Source organism: Pelodiscus sinensis, chromosome 17 (assembly GCF_052426305.1).
Source record: "Pelodiscus sinensis isolate ZL-2025 chromosome 17, ASM5242630v1, whole genome shotgun sequence".
NCBI lineage: Eukaryota > Metazoa > Chordata > Testudines > Trionychidae > Pelodiscus > Pelodiscus sinensis.
The window spans coordinates 23,202,602-23,226,616 of NC_143068.1; the positions used below are offsets into that span (position 1 = coordinate 23,202,602).

General features: G+C 44.3%; 1 protein-coding gene and 1 long non-coding RNA gene across 5 annotated transcripts in view; one reads left to right on the top strand and one right to left on the bottom strand.

Moving 5' to 3' along the window:
* The window catches only part of PREX1 (phosphatidylinositol-3,4,5-trisphosphate dependent Rac exchange factor 1), a 267,990-nt gene that overhangs the window by 228,991 nt on the left and 14,984 nt on the right, over positions 1-24,015 (top strand). For 3 of the 4 annotated variants that reach the window (XM_075901236.2, XM_075901237.2, XM_075901239.2), the window contains 10 exons: positions 2,231-2,397; positions 3,117-3,278; positions 4,665-4,875; positions 7,799-8,078; positions 10,524-10,724; positions 16,642-16,730; positions 17,560-17,642; positions 18,647-18,737; positions 20,523-20,651; positions 22,438-22,479. In XM_075901236.2, coding sequence (XP_075757351.2) covers positions 2,231-2,397; positions 3,117-3,278; positions 4,665-4,875; positions 7,799-8,078; positions 10,524-10,724; positions 16,642-16,730; positions 17,560-17,642; positions 18,647-18,737; positions 20,523-20,651; positions 22,438-22,479 — 1,455 coding nt within the window. The remainder of the gene's footprint in view (positions 1-2,230; positions 2,398-3,116; positions 3,279-4,664; positions 4,876-7,798; positions 8,079-10,523; positions 10,725-16,641; positions 16,731-17,559; positions 17,643-18,646; positions 18,738-20,522; positions 20,652-22,437; positions 22,480-24,015) is intronic. The other variant, XM_075901238.2, reaches the window with a different exon arrangement.
* LOC142818856 (uncharacterized) overlaps positions 1-24,015 on the bottom strand; it is a 144,284-nt gene that overhangs the window by 25,705 nt on the left and 94,564 nt on the right. The gene's annotated exons all lie outside the window — the stretch shown is intronic.

Below are 24,015 nucleotides of genomic sequence, written 5' to 3' on the forward strand. Positions count from 1 at the left end.
TTTGGGAGGTGAGATGGCAATCTCACTGCTGTGGCTCTCAACAAAGAGGACCGTCCCTTGCTCTGAACAGAAGAGACAGCATTAATCAATTATGAGGTGCCTAAGGGTACTTCTATAAGTACCAATGTCACAAAGCTAGGCAGGCAGAAGAAAAAAAAACCTTTTTGACTTGGGCCTCACCTGCTGAGAAAGTACGGACTAACTGGAGTTGTCTAGTTGGTAGCTGTGACGTCAAGCCTCAAACCAGCATGATTTTACAGTTTCTGAGTTCGGGTCAAGATGCATCACATTGAGCCCCTCCCCCATGCAGCTCAACTTCTTTGGGTAGTTCTCCTCACTTAGTGGAAAGCAGTGTCTGATTCGCTCTGGGTCTATAAGACAGTCAAGAAGCCCTTCAAGGGGACTCAGCTGGAGTAAGGGACCGTGGGATATAGTTTACTGGCCACCACAGGGTGAGCTAAAACTGATGAAAATGAAAGGTTAAAATGACAGAAGATTCTTTCTCTTGAGACATCTGGTCCCCATTTGGTATTTTGGCCATGTGGTTCCCATCATGGGCATTAGACTGTGACTAAAACAAAGGTGGTATTTATACTGAACAGAAAACTTGAGTCAGATTTAACATGATTCTCTAGCATGGCACAATTTAACTAGAGCAGGTTCTGGCTGCCCAGCTCATACAGAGAAGGCCTCTGTGCCATATTGGCCTCAGAAGTATTCCTGACATGCCTCCAGTGAAGGATGTACACAAAGCATTTGCAAAGACTAGGACCTCAGCAAGAATCAGGCCTTCTGTGTTTATTTCTTCCACATGTTGTCTGTGTTTTTTAGCCTGCTATGCCAAATGGAAACAGATTGACATCTCCCCCACCTTACCCTACAGGACAGACACTCGTTCTTGAAGTTTCTGGAGGGAACACTTTTGATAACTGTGTGGTAGCATCTCCTACAAATTAGGAGCTGGGTGATGGCAGCAGAAGAGGGAGGGAGAAGTGTTCCATGGAGCTGCCTGGGTAATATGGCTGCAAATTAAAAGCCTGCAAGTAACTCCAGCTAGAATAAGACCTTCTTTGTAATTTAAGTGACGTGGATATTTAGAGGGTGTGCTAATAGTGTCAGCAGCATTTCTGGGTACATCTCATTCTACAGGCAACCTTCCCCTTAGCTTGACAGATTATAACTATACATAAAAAGACTAACTAGATATTAAGATACTGATAGAGAAAATTGATTGATGTGGGAGAATATTCCCAAAAAACACTCAAAGCAAATTCACTCCGCGGGGTATAAGTCCAGGCTTGCTGGACGCCTGTTAACAACAGAACTGGGATCAGATACACAGCATCGCAAGTCGCATGCAGACGCTGATGCACCAGAGTATCTGAAACCAAATACTGCAGCTGTTAAAAACAGGGACTTGCACAAGAGGAGGGCAAACAGGGACATTCCAATAATTATTGGGAACCTAGAACTTCTCCACCCTCGGGGTTGCAGAAGTAGGGAAGATCACTACTGAGCTAGGGCTGGGGCCAGAGCTGGGTGGAGGGAGAGAAGACTGAGCTCCTGCATCGGTTAGAAAGGGGGAAATGAGCCTCGAGGCAGAGAGGGGGATCAACTTCCTCCTGAGAGGGAGGGCAGAGAGCTGCCCCAGAGCTGAGGAGAGGGGTGACAGCGAGCTCCTTCCATGGCCGGGAGCAGAGAGGGGAAGCAAGCTTCTCCCCAAAAGGGGTTACATTTAAATTCCTGCCCATGCCCCATGCCCCTGCTCCTAAAAGGTAGGAGATGGTCCAGAACACGTCCCTCCTTCCCCCGCCCCGGGACAGGTCGCTGCAAGATGCAATTCTAGGCTGTTTCTGCTGGTGAAGTTGATACTTGGTGAAATTCATGGTGGCCTTGGAGAGGAGCTAGTGACAGCACTGAATGCCCTGCCCCGGGATGACTCTCCCTCTAGCACAGCTGCACCCACCCAGGAGAGCCTGGAGCATTAACTGCAGTTTGAAGCATAGTGGTGCCAGAGCTTCACGCATTTCATCCAGGACATTGAGGGCTATTGTAATTCACCCCCCATTTGAGAGCCCCAGCCAGGTACCATGATCTGTACCATAAATGTATCCTGGGCAGAGCTGGAAGCAATAAGTCTCCTGCGTGTGCATGCACATGTGCAAACCTGCATCTGTGTATGTGGGCATTACTAAGGGTTGGTCCAGTAATGATTTGCCTTTGGTTCCAGTCTCTCCGTTGATCATGAGCGAAGACATGCCTCTCATTAGCTTGACTGTGGATAATGTCCATCTGGAGCACGCCGTGGTGTATGAATATGTCAGCACTGCCGGGATCAAGTGTTTTGTCTTGGAGAAAATCGTAGAGCCGAAGGGTTGTTTCAATCTGACTGCAAAGGTACCTGCCACACGAGTTCATTAGAATGCACCGGCATCGAGTAACTAACTCCTGTTTGCTACAGGCGAGTTCCACTGACTCGCCCTTCGTTTCAACTTTTTGGGGACTTGAGTCAAGCCTCTGTGGCTGGCGTGTCCTCAGCTGGGAACTCTCCCTTTTTTATCTGTCCATGAGAGCAGGAGTTTGCTGCTCCTCTGGGCAAAGGTGAGATCCATCTCTTCAGGGAAGCATTTGCTTCATCTTGGGATAAGATTATGAAGGCTTTCCCACATCAGACAGCTTGAGTTGGTTGACACAAGGAATGGATATGGTTGCTGCCCACTGTGGGCAGGAATGATTGGTAGTATCTTTTGGTGCTTACTACAATGGACCAATAATAAATGTCTGTATCAAGGAACAATAACGGTATTGGCACGGCCATGATAGGACAAAGCAGAAGTAACAAGAGAGGGAAAACGAGCCAGAGAAGGAAAATATTTCCTGTGGCAAAGCGACTGTTTTGAGCACATGAAATATATTTTTAAAACTTCTGGCCAAAGGTTTGCAGTGTTGAGTTTAGGCATGAATCAGAGGGCTAATTAGGCAACAAAAGGCTGGATTTATGTTAAATGCCACTTTCCTCAAACATGCCAAAATGTGGGCTGTACATAGTGCAGTGGAAGGATATTGCAGTATTCCTGGCTCTTGGCACTGTACCACTGAAATTTTGTCTCCTTCAGATTTTACAAGCCTTTGCTGTGGACGACAGTCACTTTGTGAAGAACTGCAAGAGGCTCATCTCCCAGAGCAGAGCTGTGGAGACCATGCCTGAGTACGATTTCCGGCAAACCTGTGACACTAAGCTGGAGAGTATCTGCAAAAGGCTCACCAGCTACTACCAGGTGCAGTATGATAACCATCAGTCGTGTAGCTAGACAATGCTGTACTGTCAAGATGGGGGCGGCCTGAGTATTCTTTGCTGTGTTTCCCTCATTAATGGCTTTAGAAAGAAGTGTCATACTGGTTTGAGCACAGAACTAGAAGTTACGTAGATTGCAAACTCTATGAGACGAGGACCTGTTTGCAGAGCATGTGCTACACTGTCCTGACTACAGGCTACAATGCCTGGACTCCTCTGCTGACAAATCCATCCTGCCCATCCCAATGGAGGGCCCAACCTGCTAATTCCTCTAACAGTAACAAGAGCTGTCAGATGTCTGTGTTGCTCGCACCTGTTACTATGATTGAATGAAAACATGGTGTAGCTCAGGGCTACTCCACACGTGGCCCACAGGCCGTTTGTTTGTGGCCCGCGGTGCGGTTTGGGTTGATACGTGTTTTAGTAGTTAAATTACTGAACTGTTGTGAAACCAAAACAAAAAATTAGTCAATATAATGATTTTCTGTTGACGTGCGTTTTAGTAGTTAAATTTCTGGACTGTCATCACTCATTAAAAGTGCTATCACATGGGTGGAAATTGGGTACATTTTGTATTTTATTAATATCAGCAGAATGGGGCTGGCGTGTTGTATAGACTTGCCTAACTTTTTGTATTCATGCCCATCAGTGTGAAAGAAGCTATTTGCATATACATTTGCACATATATGCAACCACAGTTGTGGCCCTCAGCATGTGCTGTGAGTGTCAGTGTGGCCCCCGGGGCTTCCACAGTTGAGTATCCCTAGTGTAGCAGCATGCACAAACTAAGTGGCTACGTCTAGACTGGCCCCTTCTCCGGAAGAGGCATGCAAAGCAGGCAAGTCAGAATAGGGAAATCCGCGGGGGATTTAAATATCCCCCGCGGGATTTAAATAAACATGGCCACTGCCTTTTTTCCGGCTTGGGGAAAAGCCGGAAAAGAGCGTCCAGACTGGCGCGATCCTCTGGAATAAAGCCCTTTTCCGGAGGATCTCTTATTCCTACTTGAATAGGCGGCGGCCATGTTTATTTAAATCCCGCGGGGGATATTTAAATCCCCCGCGGATTTCCCTATTCCAAAGTTAGAAATTAGCATGCCTCTTCCGAAGAAGGGGCCAGTCTAGACATAGCCAGTGTGTTTTGCTGCAGTTATCTGACACATTTAAAATCTGAACCTAAGATAAAACAATTTTCAATTAAATCAAATGCCATTTTTTCCAGTGATATTTTGAAACAGTATCCTCCAGGCTCACAGAGAGGAGATGGCTATTGGAATGGGAGGCTGGCTGGGAAAAATGAGGGCCTGCTGTGTTGCATCATTTTTTACAAATGAAATCTCACAAACTTGCTTTACCCCTGCCCCTTCCAGTTTGCAGATGAGCTCAAAACGAAGGTGAGCCCAGCCTTCAAACAAGCCACAATGGAGCTTCACCCCTTCAACAGCATGGATTTCTGCCCCACCAACTGCCACATTAACCTCATGGAGGTGTCATACCCCAAAAACACTACCTCAGCCGGAAGGTCGTTCAGCATTCGCATAGGACGGAAACCGTCTATAATTGGTCTTGATCCGGAACAAGGTGCTAATTAATTCCCAGTGCTTCAGTGATATTATCTAAGTAAAAAGATTAGTTGCATTTCTGGCTGCTCAGTGAGATGAAGACAGATCCAATGAAATGCTGCCTTGAGAAGATATCTTTTTTCCCTTAAAATGCTCATAGTAAGATGACAGTGTGCCGTTATCAAGGGAGCTGACAGCTTTATTGGGCACCTGGCCAAGCTGGACGGGGCATGACTCTGTGTTTCACTCCCAGAAGGGGCGGGTCCTCAGGTGGAAGGGGCAGGACCAGGGTAGACAGTCTTTGGCGTTGATGGGGCTATAGTGTGTTCCCCTGCCTTCAGTACTGGCACACCCCCATCTCCAGTCCTAAGAGCCACCTACAGTGATAGCGCGGCACCCCAGCAGTGATTTAAAGGGCCTGGGGCTCTTGACTCTGCCACAATAGTAGAAACCATGAGCCTCAGGTCTTTTTGGAATACCAGGCCCTGGAGCAACAGCCCCCTTTCCCCCTTGTGTCAGCAGGCCCGGCAGTTGGGGCCATGCCAAGTGCCCGAGGCACTGTGTTATTTTACTGTTGAGCAGCTTTAACAGCCAAGCAGTGTGGTTTTCTCATCACAAATAAATGCCCTGGGGTGGTCTTCCCACTTAGAAGCTTTGACTTATTGAGTGGAAGAAAAAGTGATGGGGCTACGTGATTCCATAATGTGAAGTTGTATCATAAACACGGGTTAGAAACCTTAAGTAGCCAATCAGAGGGCAGTACTATTCCCTCTAAGCTGCCACTAAACTAATTCCCGCCATGGCTGCCACTTAGGGTTTCCCTGCCAGGCAGATACTTGTGCTGCAATGTTTCCCTGTTGTACCTCTCAGAATACACTTCCAACTCATTCATTGTCTAGTAACAGGAGTGTACAAGAGGACTCGGAGCCCTGGAAATCTAGACTATCCAACGTACTGGAGAATGGCCCTGGCACTTTTCATTCAGGATGTAAAATGTCAATTTAAAAAGTTAACCAGTTAAACACGGTTTCACCAGTTTACCGTGGAGCAGCCCTCCATCAGCATCATGCTGTGGTGGGCCTGGCTGGGCCAGAGCAGCCTCCCACCCACATCTGCAGTTGGGGGGTGCTGCTCCAGTCTGGCTGGGCCACTAGTTGACTAGTTACCAGTAAGCATCACCCAGTAAGGGTATGTCTACACTAGTCCCCTAGATTGATCTAGGGAGGCTAATGAGGCTGACCAAAATTGCAAATGAAGCCAGGGATTTAAATATCCCGTGCTTGATTTGTATGTTCTCGGCCGGTCGCCATTTTAGAAACTGACTAGTCCTAAGTAACTGTCCGCATCTACACGCGGCAGTGAAACAGGATTCCAAAATAAAGCCCTAACACGAATTAGCTGGTAAACCTCATTGCAGGAGGAATACCAGCTAATTCGAATTAGGCCTTTATTTCGGAATCCCATTTCACTGCCGCGTGTAGACGCGGACAGTTACTTCAGGCTAGTCAGTTTCTAAAATGGCGACCAGCCAGAAACATCCAAATCAAGCATGGGATATTTAAATCCCATGCTTCATTTGCAATTTTGGTCAGCCTCATTAGCCTCCCTAGGTCAATCTAGGGGGCTAGTGTAGACATACCCTAAGAGTGAAGTTTACCAGGTAACTGGTCAACCAGTTAACCTTTTATATCCCTACTTTTCATGAGAGTAGGAGGGACTAGTCACAATGTCCCAGTCATATTCCAGCTCTGCTATGGATATTCTCCTTGCCGCTCTTTGTATGTATTCTTTCCTTTCCCTAAAAATAAGAAAAAAATAAAAAACAACAAATAGTCTAGCAGCTCCTTAAAGACAAACAAAACATGTAGATGGTATTATTGTTCGTCTTGTGCTGCTAGACTATTTGTTGTTTTTTAATTTTTTTCCAGTTACAGACTAACTCGGCTACCCCTCTGAAACTAAAAATGAGAGGCATTCTCTTTAGGGTCAGTTTTCCCATCTGCAGCTGGGATAATAATGCAGACCAATCCAACTGGTTTCTCTCAATCTGAAATTCGATCGCACTTTGAAAATGTGTTTCGCTTCCCATATGGTCAGGGCTATACTTGGGTGATGTAATTACATAGAGTCATAGAACCATAGAATACTAGGACTGGAAGGGACCTCGAGAGGTCATCAAGTCCAGTCCCCTGCCCTCATGGCAGGACCAAATACTGTCTAGACCATCCCTAATAGACATTTATCTAACCTACTCTTAAATATCTCCACAGATGGAGATGCCACAACCTCCTTGGGCAATTTATTCCAGTGTTTGACTACCCTGACAGTTAGGAACTTTTTCCTAACGTCCAACCTAAATCTCCCTTGCTGCAGTTTAAGCCCATTGCTTCTTGTTCTATCCTCAGAGGCCAAGATGAACAAGTTTTCTCCCTCCTCCTCATGACACCCTTTTATATACCTGAAAACTGCTGTCATGTCCCTCCTCAATCTTCTCTTTTCTAAACTAAACAAACCCAATTCTTTCAGCCTTCCTTCATAGGTCATGTTCTCTAGACCTTTAATCATTCTTGTTGCTCTTCTCTGGACCCTCTGCAATTTCTCCACATCTTTCTTAAAATGCAGTACATGACTTGGTGTGATCCTGAAATACAACCATGTCAAAAAGTTCAGTTTTCAGGGCATGGAGAAGTCCTGTAGAATAACTAGACAATTATATTTTTGCTATAGTGCTTTAAACAAGGTTCAGAATTCCTAGACGGAAGCACACAGTCTCTATTAAACACTGTAGGATTTTAAAGCAATTTCTATAGACTCACCTGTTTACATTTCTGTATGAGCCTGTTGGTTTAATTCCTAGTAAATTCCATAGAAACTTCTCTAAGTATCGAGAGATGGTTCATAGCGTCACTAAAATCCCACTAACTCCTTCCTTCAATGTTTAGTAGGTACTTTGAATCCAGTCTCGTACACCCAGCATTGCATCACCACCATGGCTGCACCATCATGGCGGTGCCTAAGCCCAGAAGATGGAGAACCCAGCCCACACGAACAATATGAAGGTAGCTTTGGCCAACAGAATGGGGGAGCAAACCAGGAGGAAAGGGGACTCAGCTTTCTGCTGAAACAAGAAGACCGGGAGATACAGGACTCATACCTTCAACTCTTTAATAAGCTGGAGATAGCAGTGAAGGAAATGAAGCAATACGTCATTCAGATAAATAAGTGAGTAAAAGACCCCTGTGTGTTTTGTGTTTGTGCTGCTGATGGCACTTCCTGAAAAAAGGGACACACTGAGAAAATGGAAATATGCAACCACAGAATTATGTTCTGTGTCCATCAGCACGAATGTGTGCGTGCCCACCCAATGTGCCACTGCCTTTTGCTGGATGGAGAAGGCTGGACTTGCTCAAATGCAGATCCATCTGCCTATTTGTAGAGCCCTGAGGGGATACAAAAATGTGGATCTGCCTCCCATCTGCATCTGCCAGGCTCAACTCATCATCCGATCCGCAACCTGGATTTTACTTGCGTCCTCACAGCAAATCATCGGGAAGGGATGGGGGAGGGAGCACAGATGAGCAAGGAGGGGGCAAGTTTCTGCAGGAAAGAGGCAGGCAGCACGAAAGCAGGGGCTGGGGGTTAGGGGCAGCAGGGACATGGCAGCAGGGCTCCACAGATCAGTCATCACCAGGCGTGGGGGACAGAGAGGGCCCAGACAGGGCTGGCACTTAGCTCCTCCTTCAGGGTGATTTAGACAGAGTTTGTTGTGTCCTTTTCATACTAGCAATATAGGGACCTGTCCTGCTATTCCTGCCCCCACCTGGCAGCTGGCAGGAGAGGGAGAGAAGAGTCCTGCATGGGTATCCACTCCACTCTCCGCATATATGCAGGGTTGTATCTCTGGGTGTCTAGACAACACGGTTTTGTCGACAAAAGTGGACTTTTGTCGACAAAACTATACCTGCGTCTACACTACCGCCAAGTTCTGTCAACATAACATCTATTCTACGAGGAATAATGCCTTTTGTCAACAGAGTTCTGTAGACAGAAGGTGTTATTGCATCTACGCTGTCCTTGGCGTCTACACTCTCATGTCAACAAAGCGGCTTACTTTGTCGACAGAACTGGATGTAGTCTAGATGCTCTTTATTGACGGAAGCTTTGTCGACAGTATCTGTCGACAAAGCCTCTGTCGATAAAAGCCTGTAGTCTAGACGTACCCCATATGTCAGTTGCACTATTAATGAGCTGGTGTAGGTTCTCTTTGCGCTTACTGGATTGAAGTCTGTGTTAGACCGAAGGGTTGTCTATACTGCTTCTGATTCCTGTATTTGTTAAGCTTCAAGTGTAGGCTAAGTGCTGTATTAGGCACAGACACTGGGAAAATCCCTTCCTTGAAGAGTTTGTCTATAAGACTGACAAAAAAGTAGAAGCCAGACTGAGAAGCCCAAGGACAGGAGCTATTTTAGATAGGAGAGCCTGGCAGACTAGTTCATTCCATGGAGAGGGGCTGGATGGGAGAAGGCGCAGAGATAGGAACAGGAGAAGAAAGGAACAAATGAGGCTGAGAATGTTGGAATGAAGAAGGAAAGGGGAATATGGCAGGATTGGAACCAGTTACAAAGGCCAGTGCTTATGTCCCAGTTGTGCATTTTAGCTGGTGACTGTGGTGGTTGTGAGTGTGTGTCAGGCTCATAGACTCTTAGGATACTTGCCCTACTTGAGTTATGGGGGATAACATTTTCTTATTCTAAGATGAACAGTGGAAGGGGCTCAGTCTTTGCTTTCTATTCTTTTTCTGGGCTTTCAGCACTGAAGTCAGCTTAACAGGTCGGTCAAGTAAAAGGGATTGGATTCTCTTTATAAATGTGATTACAGTTTGTCGGACTCAGGGCATGCAGGAAAATCTGCAAGGCTTTAGACCTGTCTGAGCAGGAAGAGATCTCCTGAAAGAGTTAGCAAATACTGACTACAGGGCTTCCTCCATTGGCAAGTAAAAGGCAGATTTATGGTGTATGCTTTGTGGTTTTTGGAGTGCCAGTTAGTGTCTAGAGAAAATCCAGCTGGAAAAAGGATGCAAACAAGGGGACATTTCTTCACTCTTGATGGAAGTGAGACTGTTTGTGCAGAATAATTTATTTCAGTAAATAATTACACTTCAAAATGTGCCTAAAAATCTCACAGTATTTTGCAAAAAACTGGGTGGGTGCCTATTCCTAGCATACTGCGACAGCACTGTGTTGCGGTCTTTTTTTTAATCCCAAATACTGTGTTAGGGGAGGGGATCATCTAGACCTGTGCAAAACTCTCATAACCAAAACTCACCTACTTTTCAGTATTGTTAAAGGCAATGTTTGCTTAGTTATTTGAACCTTAAACAAGTCAGAACTTGGCAGTTTTTGCCAAGTTTCACGTTGTACTTTAGGTTTGGAATGAATGCAAAATTCATCTATTGTGAGTTCACATGAACTAAAACAAAACAAAACTTGCATGAACTCCAGTGAATCAGACTGAGTTTTATGTAGTTCCCATCTATATATAGCTAACTCAACTTATAGAAATGTTCCTTTTGATTCCCAGTGTCCCTTGGGTTCAGATCACAGTAGCGAATGCATAGCTCACAAGTTTACACACAGTCACTGAGAGCAATGTGTTTTACCTTTGTAGGCTTTTATCCACCATAACAGAACCCACTGGCACATGTGATTCTCTGCCCACTGAGGAGACATCCCCACCTTCCTTGGGAGCCGAAGAGAGCGACACTGACAAAGCTGAGCATGGTGGGATTAAGAAGGTTTGTTTCAAAGTTTCTGAAGAGGACCAGGAAGACTCAGGACATGACACAATGAGTTTCAGAGACTCCTACAGGTGTGTTTAAAGATATACATGGCTCTGCCTTGTGGTTGGTCTAGTACTTTGAGGTGACTTAATCTCAGTATTACAGTACTGGATGGTAACTAGACAGATCAAGACAGATTAATGATCAGAAAGTCAGGTAACTACAGAGGTGCATGCTGTTGAAATTGATAATTGTGAATAATAATGGCATTATACCACTACTAACACATGGTAGCTATATATGATGCTTACACTATAAAAGCCCATGAAAGCTGATGCCCAAATAAATTTGTTAGTCTTTAAGGTGCCATAGGATTCCTCCTTGTTTTTGCTAAAACCTATTAACATGGCTACCAGAGTTTCCTGTAAGCTGGGTACTTGTGCGGCCACTCAGGAGAGATTCAAATGCCGCCCGGCTGATGAGCAGAGAGCCCACAGCAGGGGTTTCGGTGCACATTTGCACATGCCTTGGCGAGCAGGAAAAAAAATCATTCTGCACATGGATGGAAAAGATTAGAGGGAACACTGATGGCTACCTCTCTGCAACTTTAAAAGTGCTATGCAAACTATAGTTTGTCCCCAAATCCTTACTGCTTACTTAGCAAAACTCTCCTTGAAATAACTTCAAGTCTTGCTGTTGAGTAAATGCTTCAGGGTGTTTCCCATTACCCAATTAATGGACCTGTATTTCTGGACACTTAGGACTCGATTCCATTCCCACAGAAGCCTATGGCAAGACTCCCACTGGTACCAGGGAGTGTAAGAACAGGCCCCAGTTCCTGCTCATATGTTACACGTTTAAGTGTATCCAGTACTGGATTCACAACATTGCATCAATTGGACGCGGTTCACATGTCACACAGGCTATCACAAGATCCATTTACTGCAGGGTCAAAAGATCAGAGATCCACGTAAGGTCAAAAAGGAGGCTGTTCTTCAGTAAAGTGCAGCAGCTACTGGAGGGATTTCTCCAGGGGGTTCAGGAAGAGTCACCCATTGCTTTAAGACCTACCCCGCAGCTTCTGTAGTTTTTCCTGATGGTTGAGTGCCTTATGTGTATAAACGCATTGCCCACAGAACGTACAGACTAATTAGACTTTGGTAATGATTATGCTGGTGGTTGTCTCTTGCTCCCTGTCTCAGGTTTCTAGGGCAGACAGTGTTAATGTAGCACCAGTTCTCAGGAGAGCTTGCCAGCCGACTTGTAATGATACTATATTGGTCATTGTGATTTTAGTTCTGAGGCAAAACAATTTCTAGACATTACATTGCATGATAAAAGAGCAAAGGAAAAGCATGTACTGGACTGTACTTCCTAATATTAATATGTGTGTGGTGATCTGTTACAAGGATAGCCACCCTTAGTGTTACGCATTGTGGGCTGATAAACTGCCATATGATTCCCCTGGCAAACACAGACATCTGAATTTATCCTTGGTGTATCTCCAATCATGTCTGTAGTATTACACAAGGCATTATTTTGGTTCCAACTGTGTTTCTGTTCATGGGAAAGTTATAAGACCAGTGTAGTGTGTAAAGTGGAATGGTATTGTAATATGGCCCCCCCCCCCCCCATTGCATTACTCCATTTAGGATCCTCCAGTAATGCTCAATTTGTAGGAAGCAGTAAGACCTATCATGGGTACAAGAACACCTGCAAGGGTCCTCACATCAAGCAGATCTTAAAGTATCGTGTTTCTCATGGTCTTTCAGTAGGCGCAAGCGCTCCCATATCTTGCAGGAAGTCCTGTGAAGCCTCTGGCCAGATCTTGGGAATCCCCCTTCAGGTTTTCAAGATAGAATGAAGCACGCCAAAGTTTTTCTCATGGTGTTCTCACTGTGGACATGAATGGTTAACCAGTTAACTGGTAAGCCTCACTCTTAACAGGTGAGGCTCATCAATTTTGGTTAACGGGCGGGCACTGGAGCTGTTTCCTGCCGGCCCAGCTGGAGCAGACCCTGTCCGTGTCAAGCCCAGCTTGGGTGCGCTGCAGGCAGGGGCGCTCTAGCCAGACAAAGCAGCCCCTATTCGCAGCCAGGGGGCGGGGGTGCTCCAGCCTACCTGTGGTGGGGGGGGGGGGTGGCTCCCCCCTCCCCCCCCGGCTTAACCGCCCTTTAATCAGTTAACCAATTAAATATTATGTTTAGCCTGTTAATTAAATGGGATTTTGCATCTTTAGTTAGCACACTGAACCAGCTGCTGGTTACATAATTACCAGTGCCCTAGCCAATGCCCTAAGAGATGCCCACCACCACTAGGGTTTTTAAAGATGCCTAGAGAATTTAGGCACCTAACTCCGTTAAATCCTTTGAAAATCCCAGTCGATGTGCTTTGGGATTAGAACCCAGCTGTGCAGCACCATGTTAGAACTAGCTTCTCTGGGGCTTATTTCTCTTAGGAAATAATAAGCAACATTATTTTCAAGTCAGTGCTTTGTTTTGTAGTCAGCTGTATGCTATTAAGCTCAAGTTACCTCACTGCACAGAGATAAACATAGAAAACACTCCCTCCCCCGTGCCCCATTCACAACCCCCCCAAAACCAAGACTTTTAGAATATCAAAAAGTCTAATTTGACTTTTCTCCTCCTAACCCATATAACTGTGAGCCACAGACACTCGACAGAGTTTGCAGACTGCTTGATCTTATAAGAGATACTATTGTAAGAGGATTTTTTCATTTAAGTCTGAACAATTTCCCCAGAAGTCGAAAACTCAGAAGCAGAAATGAACATTTAGCTTTAAAAAAAAATGGATCTTTGAAACCACAAACACAAATATTTAGTCAGGTGTCTCAAAATCTTGTTTTTGAGACAAGATTGATGTGCTGCTTCTTCTGGAATATTTGCTCACACACTCCACAAGAGCTGGCTTTCTTGGGAGAGTACGTTTTTAAAGGCAGGACTTCAGAAGAGATGAAACAAGTTGCCTTTTTCATTTTTCTAATGGGGAAGGATGTGCATGTTCTAGGCCTGCTCTAGTACACAGCGGGCTTGTCAAAGAAAGTTACAAAGATAAGAATAATTCAATCTAATCACACGTCTCTGGAGCTTTGTGCAGGATGAACTGGTTTTCCACTGCCTTGTGCCTTTTGTTGCTATTTACACGGATGCAACTGAGGTGTTAAATTCTACCTTAGCAGAATGGTACCTCATTGTGTAGGGAGGTACATAACAACACAAGATGCATAGCAGTGAAAATTCAGAACCCTTGCTTTAAATCTTTAACCCTTTGGTTAAAGTACCGAATAGGGTGTTTCAAGGAAGAGGAAGAAAAATTGTTTTCCTTGGCCTCTGAGGACAGGACAAGAAGCAATGGGCTTAAATTGCAGCAATGGAGGTTTAGGTTGGACATTAGGAAAAACACTGGAATAAGTTGCCTAGGGAGGTTGTGGAATCTCCATCACTGGAAATATTTAAGAGCAGGTTAGACAGACACCTGTCTGGGATGATCTAAATGGTGCTTAGTCCTGCCGTGAGGGCAGGGGACTGGACTTGATGACCTCTCTAGGTCCCTTCCAGTTCTAGTGTTCTATGATTCTATGATTTGGCTGTTCTAGGTTAGAATGAACTCTCAAAGGTCATGATTGGACTCTTGGTGACTCCAAATGAGAGTTAGTTTGGGTTTGGTTGCTTCTGGGCCTGAAGGGTGCAAAGATCCTTATTCTGCTCTCTGTACACCAGCTAAATTTGTCAGACCTGGTCTACACTAAAGGGCAAAGTTGACTAGAGGCTGCTGGTACCTGAAATTCTTCACAACCCTCTTCTTGCTCTGTGTGGTACATAGACAGCATTAAGATAGGCTCAGCATTTCCATCACAGTATTGGGTGTGGAAATGTGACTAGATTGGGCTTTGCATGAGTCTGATAGCAGCAACAACTGCTGAACACTAAAAGATACTAAGAAACAGCCCTGAACCTGCAAGTGTTCATGCCAGTATATATGGAACCCTCAATGAAACATTGATTCTACAAAGTGAGGAAAAATAAGCCATAACAGTTTGATCAGATATGCTATTTCTTTTTCTTTCTTGTTTTAAAACAGTGATACCTTGAGCTCTAAAGTCTCATTCACCAAAATTAACATTTATTTCCTCTATAAGTAGAGTTTTACAAATAGAAAAATGCATTTTCTTAGTTCAAACTCTTGTCTATGTACCAAATAGGTGACTTTGATGGGTTCAAACTTGTTCCAACTAGACATTTGCCCACCCCAAAATGAAAACCAGGTTATGTGCTTTGAAGATCTTTTAATGAAATCTAAGGAATCGTCTTGCTCTTTTATCATCAGCCTATTTCTGAACTCTGTTTTACTTTAAGAGATTCTATAACTGAAACTAATCTACTGTGGGTAATTGCGAGATCAAAGGAGGGGTCTCTGTGGGGCTGTCATTTGCTTCATAATTTTACACATAAATGTAAGATAAGAGAGATTATTCTGTCTTATCTTTATTAGACAGAGGCAAACAATTAAGTACACGTAACAGATATGATAGTTACTCAAATGTATTCTGATAGTTTTTGATCCAGAAAATGGATCCTGGGGAGCGACAAAAATGAGCAAATTACAGATAAGAATATGCCTTCTTTGCATTAACCACGCTCCTTTCTGGTTGACTGTTGGGAGAGCTAATTCAGAAGCTGTGTTTCCCCCACAAGGGTTTGTATTGCAGTGCAGCAGCCATAAGTTTTGGCTATCTCCCTTTAAACTTCTTCAGAAAGAAGAGAAAACAGACCTTGCTGATAATAGCTCTTACAAGGACAAACAAAATCCAGTTCAGGGAGACAGGACTCTGTAGGTTCTTTATATTAATGAGGCAGAGGGGAAATTATTCTCATGCTTCCAATACCAAAGTTAAAAGCCCTTCTGTTTTAGGTCTGCATGTTTTAGAACGAGGATTGGTGACTTTCCAAAGCCAAGATTTGAAAAATTCTAAGGCAAGGCTAGATAAAAACAGTGAACTGGATTCTCCAGTCCATCCCATTCTCTTTGCACCATGAATATGGGCAAAGGGAACTTGAAGCAGGAGGACACTTTGTGCTGGAGATTTCCCCCTGTGTACAAGGCATCTCTTCTGGGATAAAGCTGGTTGAAATGACTCAAATGCGTCTCATGCCAGCTGTGCCTCCCAGCTCCACTGCCTCCTGTGTCTGCACCAAACACCTCCCAATATAAGGGGAGAGACACAGCTGGGACAAGAAGGGGAGAGAGTATGGCAAGGGCAAAGAAGGGAACGAACATGACAGTGCAACACTCTACTATGCCCAATTCCCCACTGGCATAAGGCTGTTAAGGGTCCCTTCCCTGCTCTCCCAGCCATGCCCCTGCAACTTTAACGTACCCTTGAGTTAGATGGCTGAGAATCTGTGACCAGGCCCCTATGCTTGGGCTCCATGGAGAATCAAGTACACCGAGTTTAATTGTGTACTGGACACCCCCCATGCATGTTCCTGGGTCATCTTTAATAAACTCTCTGTGCTTTATAAGAGACTTGCTCACAGCCACACTTCAATAGTCCCACGAGCTGAAGGATGCTGTCCCTCTTAGGGTACATCTACCCTGTAGTTACAAAACCTCGGCTGGCCCCTGACTTGGGCTCACAGGGTTTGGACTCAGGAACTGTTTAATTGTGGTAGACCAAGCTCTGAGACTCTCTCTCTTTGCATTACCCAAGAGTCCCCCACTCCAGCCTGAATCTCTGCCCTGTAGTTAAACAGCCCTATAGCCCGAGTCAACTGGCATGGGCCCGCCACTGGTTTTATCACAGTGTAATAGCCAAATCAGGAGGCCATACTTCACATTATTCAGTCCCGAGTCAAGTCAACCCCTGTTGATGAGTAAGGAAATTTCCCTGAGGGACCACAGAATTGAATATAAACCAAGTAATAACCGAATCAGAGCCTGGGGCAAGGCAAAATTTTCAAGTGTCTCCCTTTCTTCTCCTTCCAGTGAGTGTAACAGTAACCGGGACTCTGTGCTCTCCTACACCAGTGTACGGAGTAACAGCTCTTACCTGGGCAGTGATGAAATGGGATCAGGTGAGTGAGCGGCTGGCTATCAGTCAGGCCTAATAAAAGAGGCTCTCCAACGTGATAGGGCAAAGTAGCTTTGTTGGTTGTGATTTAGCTGCTAAGGCAATTCCTTGAAAGGAACATAGACCAAACTATTTGCATGATAGCTAAAGAATTAGAGGACTGCTCTTTCCGCAGGGGACTATTATAATCATAGTGAGAGGAGGAGACACTAGGACCAAACTAGAGTTCTTTGTTGCTGATTTGTTTACATAAGGTATTGGCATAGTCTGAAAAATATTTTGATCTGTGGATTGGGGAAGGAGAGCTCCCAAGCTACCCAATTTGTCTTCACTGATCTCTTCAAGCTTGTTATCTTACATTAATATACTCCATGGCTACGTCTACACTGGCATGATTTTCCGGAAATGCTTTTAACGGAAAAGTTTTCCGTTAAAAACATTTTCAGAAAAGAGCATCTAGATTGGCACGGACGCTTTTCCACAAAAGCACTTTTTGCGGAAAAGCATCCGTGCCAATCTAGACGCGCTTTTGTGCAAAAAAGCCCCGATTGCCATTTTAGCCAGATGATTTTGCAGAAAAACTTGCCAGTCTAGACACAGCCCATAGTTAAAACCATGGTCACGGGACTTTTTTTGTTGTGCCATAACCACATCACACCAAACTTCTCGCTGTCTAGTTTTGTAGGCAGAGAATGGGCCCGGGGGGGGAGGGGGGGGGTTGTTTAGGAGACTCCGAGAGGCACTCTTTAACTGTATAAGTGCTACACATGGTTCATGAGCCACAGTTTGGCCACACCAGAGTTATAAAAAATAATTCATCTTTCCTTTATTAGGTGATGAACTTCCCAGTGACATGAGGATTCCTTCAGACAAACAAGACAAACTCCATGGCTGTCTGGAGCATCTCTTTAACCAGGTACAGGACGCTGGCACGGTTACATGGAGCAGCGTACTCGCTATCACAGAGCTATCAGAGACCGCATTAGCAAACCATGCCTAAGCAGAGATCCAGTGAGCAATGTTTCAGAGTAAGAGGAGAAGAAGTGGATGTGAGATAGTTTGAGGAAACAGTTTTGTCTCCACCAACATTCAAGTCATTTTAAGTGATTTGGCCAATGGTGACCTGCAGCCAGGCCTGCTGATGGAGGGAAGGAGCGCAAAGGGGCAGTTGCTCTGGGGCGTGGTAATTCAGAGGGGCCCAGAGCTCTCAGCCGCTGCTACTATGGCAACGGCCATGGTGGCCGAAGCCTCGGTCCATTCTGAATGGCGCACCGGCAGCTCTGCACGGCTCTAAGGGCTGTGGGGAGAGGCATGCCATGGTCTGGGTGACACTAAGGGCTGACTGTCCTCAGCCCCATCCCTTCCGCTCAATGCCCTGCCCCTCCCGGGGCATGGAGCCTCCTCCTTGACCTGGGGCCTGCGGTGGCTATTGGCCTGCAGCTTTGGATTCAAGACAGGTGCTTTGAAACAGATGTGTGAAAACCAATAGTAGTGAAACCTTCCTATTAGGAGCAGTAAGAATAGATCTCATGGACAGAATTGTTGGAAAAGTTACCCCTCTGTGCAAAGAAAATAATGTTACCAAAAGATCTCTTTACACAGTTATAACCTCAGCTAAATTGTTCTTCTGTATCCCTTGTTCATCAGAGCCCAAATCATTACTCTCCTGCCCACACCATGCCCCAAAAATTCATACTCCCATGAAAAGCTGAGGTTGGAATGGTTTAATTACCTATGCTAAAGTTGAAATTTCCATCAAGATAAATAGGTGTAGACTGTGACGTGGAGGCATCATGCTTAGCTTAAGTGAATGTGTTAGTGACAACATGCACTACTTGCAACTTCTTTGCACAATAAATAGTTCTTCAGAGATTCTCCTGCAGTTTTACTAAGAGTGATCTAATGCAATTCCTGCTCCAGGTGGATGCTATCAATGCACTCCTCAAAGGATCAGTCATATCCAAGGCCTTTGAAGAAACCAAGCACTTTCCTATGGACAACAATTTGCAAGGTAATAGAAAAAATGGTTTGGGTGTAGTGAATAAAATGTAATTTCACAAAATACAAGCCCTTAAAATTTAAGAACTAGAGGTTCAGAAGTCAGTACACCCAAGTTCTTATATAAAATTGTGCACACATAATTAGCCCACTCAGTTACAATAGTTATGTGATTTATAAATGAGCAGTTACATGCTGACTATTGGTATTCTATACTGTTCACTAGCATCTCTACACATCCTGTGGGACTCACACAGTAGCAAATCTCTAACAAGCTGATGGAGGGTCAGCTACTGCAATTCTGTGGCACCCAAAAGTTCTGCATAAGTTTACTTAAGGAATTACTCCACTTCTTTTTGGGGATGGCTAATTGCCAAAGTAAGCTCATCATCAAATAATACCAACACACATTTTGGAAATTCAGCCATTCCCAGAGAGAGCACACAAATAATGCTGTGGGTTTTTCCTCAAAGAGGATGATGGGAACTTGGTCTCATGAATTTGGTGACCGGAATGTGGCTTTTTCCCTCAGAAAAGGATTTTTATTTCCTAAACATTTGCTGCATTTCCTTTTCCTCTTAGAACCTAAACTCTCTTCTGTTATTTTGGCTGATCTTCATGTGTTCTGGTCAGGGTCTCTCTCTCTCTCTTTTAGCCCCTATTTTTAGCCACATTGGCAACTTTAAAAAGTGTGCAGCCTCTCTTCTTCAGAGTTAGGAGAGGTTCCTGTCAACGCTGTGGAAATGTTTGGAAAAAGCCATGTTCCTGTGACATTTAAACAGCTGTAAAATACCTGCCACTGCCCTTACACTCTTTGAATGCAATAAGGAAATGGCAGTCACCCTGCATATATTTCCCTCAAGCTTTCTTTTGTTTGTTCACTTACACACAGACTTGTCTATTCACACTGGACCAGTTGCACTGAAAGAGCCTTTCAGTTCACTGACACTTCAGGATGGTCCCATATTAATCACCAGGAATCACACCACAGGAATAGACAAACCCTGATTATAGTCAGCTGGAATCTTTGCCCAAAGTATCTTCTTGAGGCACCCTGAGTTGCAAATGAGCATGAAAAGGAGAGCTTAGTGTGGTCACATCTCAGCGATGGATGTGAATTTGCATATCATCCTGTCTCTTTTTGGAAATAGTAATGTGGCACACAGTATGTGCCTGGCCATGGGCTTTATCACTGACACCAGACTGTTTGGCTAAACTGCATAATTGCATCACAGGGAATCAAATTTACCTTCTTCAATTCAAAAAACATAGGATTCTACCTGGTGAAGCAAAGCAGAATATTAACTAACTTACACGTTCCCAGGAGCTGCAGCCTTAAGTAAGTGTGACAGTCAATCTTGGGGTTGGTCTGATCCCCCCTGCAGGTGACACAAACACACTTGACTATACATTAGAAGGGACAGAGAGAACAGAGGGGAATGCAGAGCTTAGCTCTGTAGCCATAGTGCTTAGGGATATATTTGTAATATAGTGCCAAAAAAAAACAAAAAAAAACAAATCACGCAATTCCTGTGTATTGTGCCTGTGAGTTGCATGCCTAATTTTTGTGTATGAGACTGAAAAATATAATGAGCTAGAACTGGTTTTTACAAGACTATGCAAATCACACTCTTTTTTCCATCTGTATCAGACCCATTTAAGCAATTCCGTCACTGATGGTTGATATAGATGGTGTATTCATTGGTTAGACCTATATGCAAATTATATAGCTAATGAGCTATGCTGAGTTATGTGGCCTCTCTCCACTCCCTGGACTAAATTGTCTATTTTGCTGCAGAATTTAAACAGAAAGAAGAAACCACAATAAGATGCCGGAATAATATTCAATTCAGTGTCCAAGAAGACCCCTGGAACCTTCCACTGAGTATAAAGAACCTTGTTGAAACCATTCAAAAACATGTGGAAGGTCTGTGAATAGGGGTGGTCATTTATCAGTTTCAGTGTTACAGGCATGTTTTGTTTACAGAGATGAGTACAAGCTGTAAAGCTCGTGGATGTGAATAAAAAGGGGGAGCGAGTCTGGTCTGAAGTTTTTGTTCAGCTCATTAGGGAGCTACGAGCCACTTACAGAGTTTGGAGCCAAGCATCTCCACTGTTTGTGGTTGTGCTGATGTTGTTTTTGGCCCATCTCTGGCTGAGAAGATAAAAATTGTAACTGGAAAAATCTTCCTTCCCTAGGACCCCAGCAACTTTCAAGAATATTAAAAATGGAATGGGTTCAAAATATCCAATTCTTCCTTTATTTTTGCCCTGTGTTAAAGAGCAGATGTCAACATCTTAACTATTAGGGCCAGGAGGAAACATTGCGAGGGGGCAGATTATTCTGTAACTGCATCGCACATAGTTTTGTTCAGTGCTTACTTTGCATGAAAGAGACACCCAGGACTCAAGCAATTAGATGCTGGGGCTCAAGCAAGTTTTTTACTTTCATAATTAATGTAGCAAGCCCAGAAGTGCTGGAGCTCTGAACTGTCAAGCCTAGAGGTGCCTGGCACAAAATAAGCACTGTTTTTGTTGCACTTTTCTTGGAAGGAGCTATTACGGACCATAGTTTGGAGGCAAGATGCTGTGTTAGGTGGACTTCTAATCCTGGTCTACATTAGGGAGTTATTTCGAAATAACTCCCCTTATTTTGAAATAACGAGCAGACCGTCCACACTACCCAGCCCGTTATTTCAAAATAATAACTCCTGCTTGTTATGAAGAATAGTGCTACTTCAAAGTGGTTATTTCGGGAGTTATTATTTTGAAATAATTTCCTAGTATAGACATGACCCTAGTGAACCAGTCTAGGTTAATTTTGTTCCCTATGTTTAATATGGGAATGGAAATATAGGTAATAAATTAACCTGGATTTTAGCGGGGAGTAGGGAGAGTGGGTTATTGTTCTTCCCAGTGATGATGTGTTGTAGCACCACAACTGTGGACTGAATGATCATGAGGAATTTTTTTTAATTTTTTTAATCTGCTTCGAAGTCTCTAGGGACTGAATTGGGCCAGAGTGACTTACTTGCCTGTGTCATTATTAAAAACACGTAAAGAAAATGCAATAGAAAAAATACTAAGCTGATTCTGAAACGAGATGAGTGGAGATGGATGTAATCAGTCCCCGTAACTCACTGAACCATTACATTCACAAAATGCTGTGCTTTTGATTCAAGTAGAATGACTGAGAGTGATGTCTACTCTCAAGTGCAAGACCCAGCCCTGAGGTCACCTCTGTAGGGATTCCTCCACATGTGCAATTTGTTCCCAATAATTCATGGTAGTCGATGGAGCATTTAATCTATAATAAGGTGTCTGATTTATGCCTCGCTTCCTGTTTGTGTCTTAGGCTACGTCTAGACTGCACGGTTAAATCGGAAAAAGAGATGCAATTTGCTTTACTGTTGAAAGAGGCTTTTCCAAAATTTGGCACATCTACACAGCGCCAAATTTCGCAAAAAAGTCCTCTTTCGACACATCCCTTATTCCTTGTAAAACGAGGATTACAGGGATGGCGAAAGAGCGCGTCCGCTTTTTTGAATTTTTTTCCGAAAAATGTTCTTTGGATGCGGTATCCCAGAAAAGCAGTGCAGTCTAGACATAGCCTTAGTGAGGATTAACTCTAGACTAGATAGAAACAAAGAAGGGGTGTCAAATCCACCTTTGCGTCATGTTTATCAGTATCTTTCTTCTTTTTACTCTTCTAGATGGGAAGAATCAACTACTTCTGGCCTTGCTAAAATGCACAGGTAAGGGCTTCTGATTTGATGTATCGGTGGAAACATTGCCATGCTGGTATTGGTGTGATAGTGTGTAGTTTGGCCAGCATCTTTATTTGAAAGCATTTATTGATTTATAAATGCATGCCTGCCTGCATTTATTTGAATCTCTTATCTCCAGTTACAGAGCACACAACACATTAGCCAAGTAATGGTGCACTCAGAGTGCAGTGATGACATTATGCCATCTCTTGTGTGCCTCATGCTGGGCAGCTCTTTCTTACTTCCATTGCCTTTTTGCTCAGTCTTCTTTAGTCTTGGGGTTGCTCACTTTATGCTCCAGTATCACTAGGCATGTTGCAAATGTCATCCCTTTGCCCTTTCTTCATCTTCTTCCCCTTGCGTGAGCCTCAGTCCCAGTTGATCTCCATTGGCTTTTGATGTGGTGGAGACAATGCAGCAAACAGTGAGAAGCTATGGCACAATTCATTTTGAGGTTGTGGAACCCTCATTCTTTACAAACAGACCTGCCAGAAGCAAAAGACAGGACTATGCAGCAGCGTCGGAAAACTCTTCCGGAAGAAGCCCTGTTTTCCGACGCTGTACTGAAAATTTACTTGCGCAAGAATGTGCGTGCAGTGTAGAGGCTCTGCAAGTTTTTGCTCAAGAACAGCCATTCTTGTGCAAAAAGCCTGCAGTGTAGATGTAGCCTAAGGGTATGGTCTGCAGAGCAGTAAGACCAGGGTTAGAAGAGCATAAATTAGCAATCTCTGGGGGTATGTCTACACTAGCCCCCTAGTTCGAACTAGGGGGTAATGTAGTCATTCAGAGTTGCAAATGAAGCCCGGGATTTGAATTTCCCGGGTTTCATTTGCATGATGCCGGCCGGCACCATTTTTAAATGCCGGCTAGTTCGGACTGCGTGCCGCGCGGCTACACGCGGCACGGAGTAGCTAGTTCGGATTAGGCTTCCCAATCCGAACTAGCTGTACACCTTGCACCCCTGCTTAGTGTCCTGGGATCCTCAGCTCTGGTTTAACGCAGTTTGTGAGGAGATGGAAGGGGGGTAGGCTTTGAGTGTGAATTTGCACCCTGGCCTTATCTTGCAGTGTAGATGTACCCTAAATTTGCACCTACATACATTGCAGGCATCATCATTCCAAGGGGGCAAAAATATACACTGGGGCTACGTCTACACTGGCACCCTTTTCCAGAAATGCTTAAAACGGAACAGTTTTCCGTTATAAGTATTTCCGGAAAAAGCGCGTCTACATTAGCAGGATGCTTTTCTGGAAAAGCACTTTTTCTGGAAAAGCGTCCGTGGCAAATGTAGATGCGCTTTTCCGGAAAAAAGCCCCGATCGTCATTTTCGCGATCAGGGCTTTTTTGCGGAAAAGACTACTGTGCTGTCTACACTGGCACTTTTCCGGAACAGTTTTTCCGGAAAAGGACTTTTGCCCGAATGGGAGCAGCATAGTTTTTCCGGAAAAACACTGACAATTTTACAGTAGCTCGTCAGTGCTTTTCCTGAAAAGCAAGCGGCCAGTGTAGACAGCTGGCAAGTTA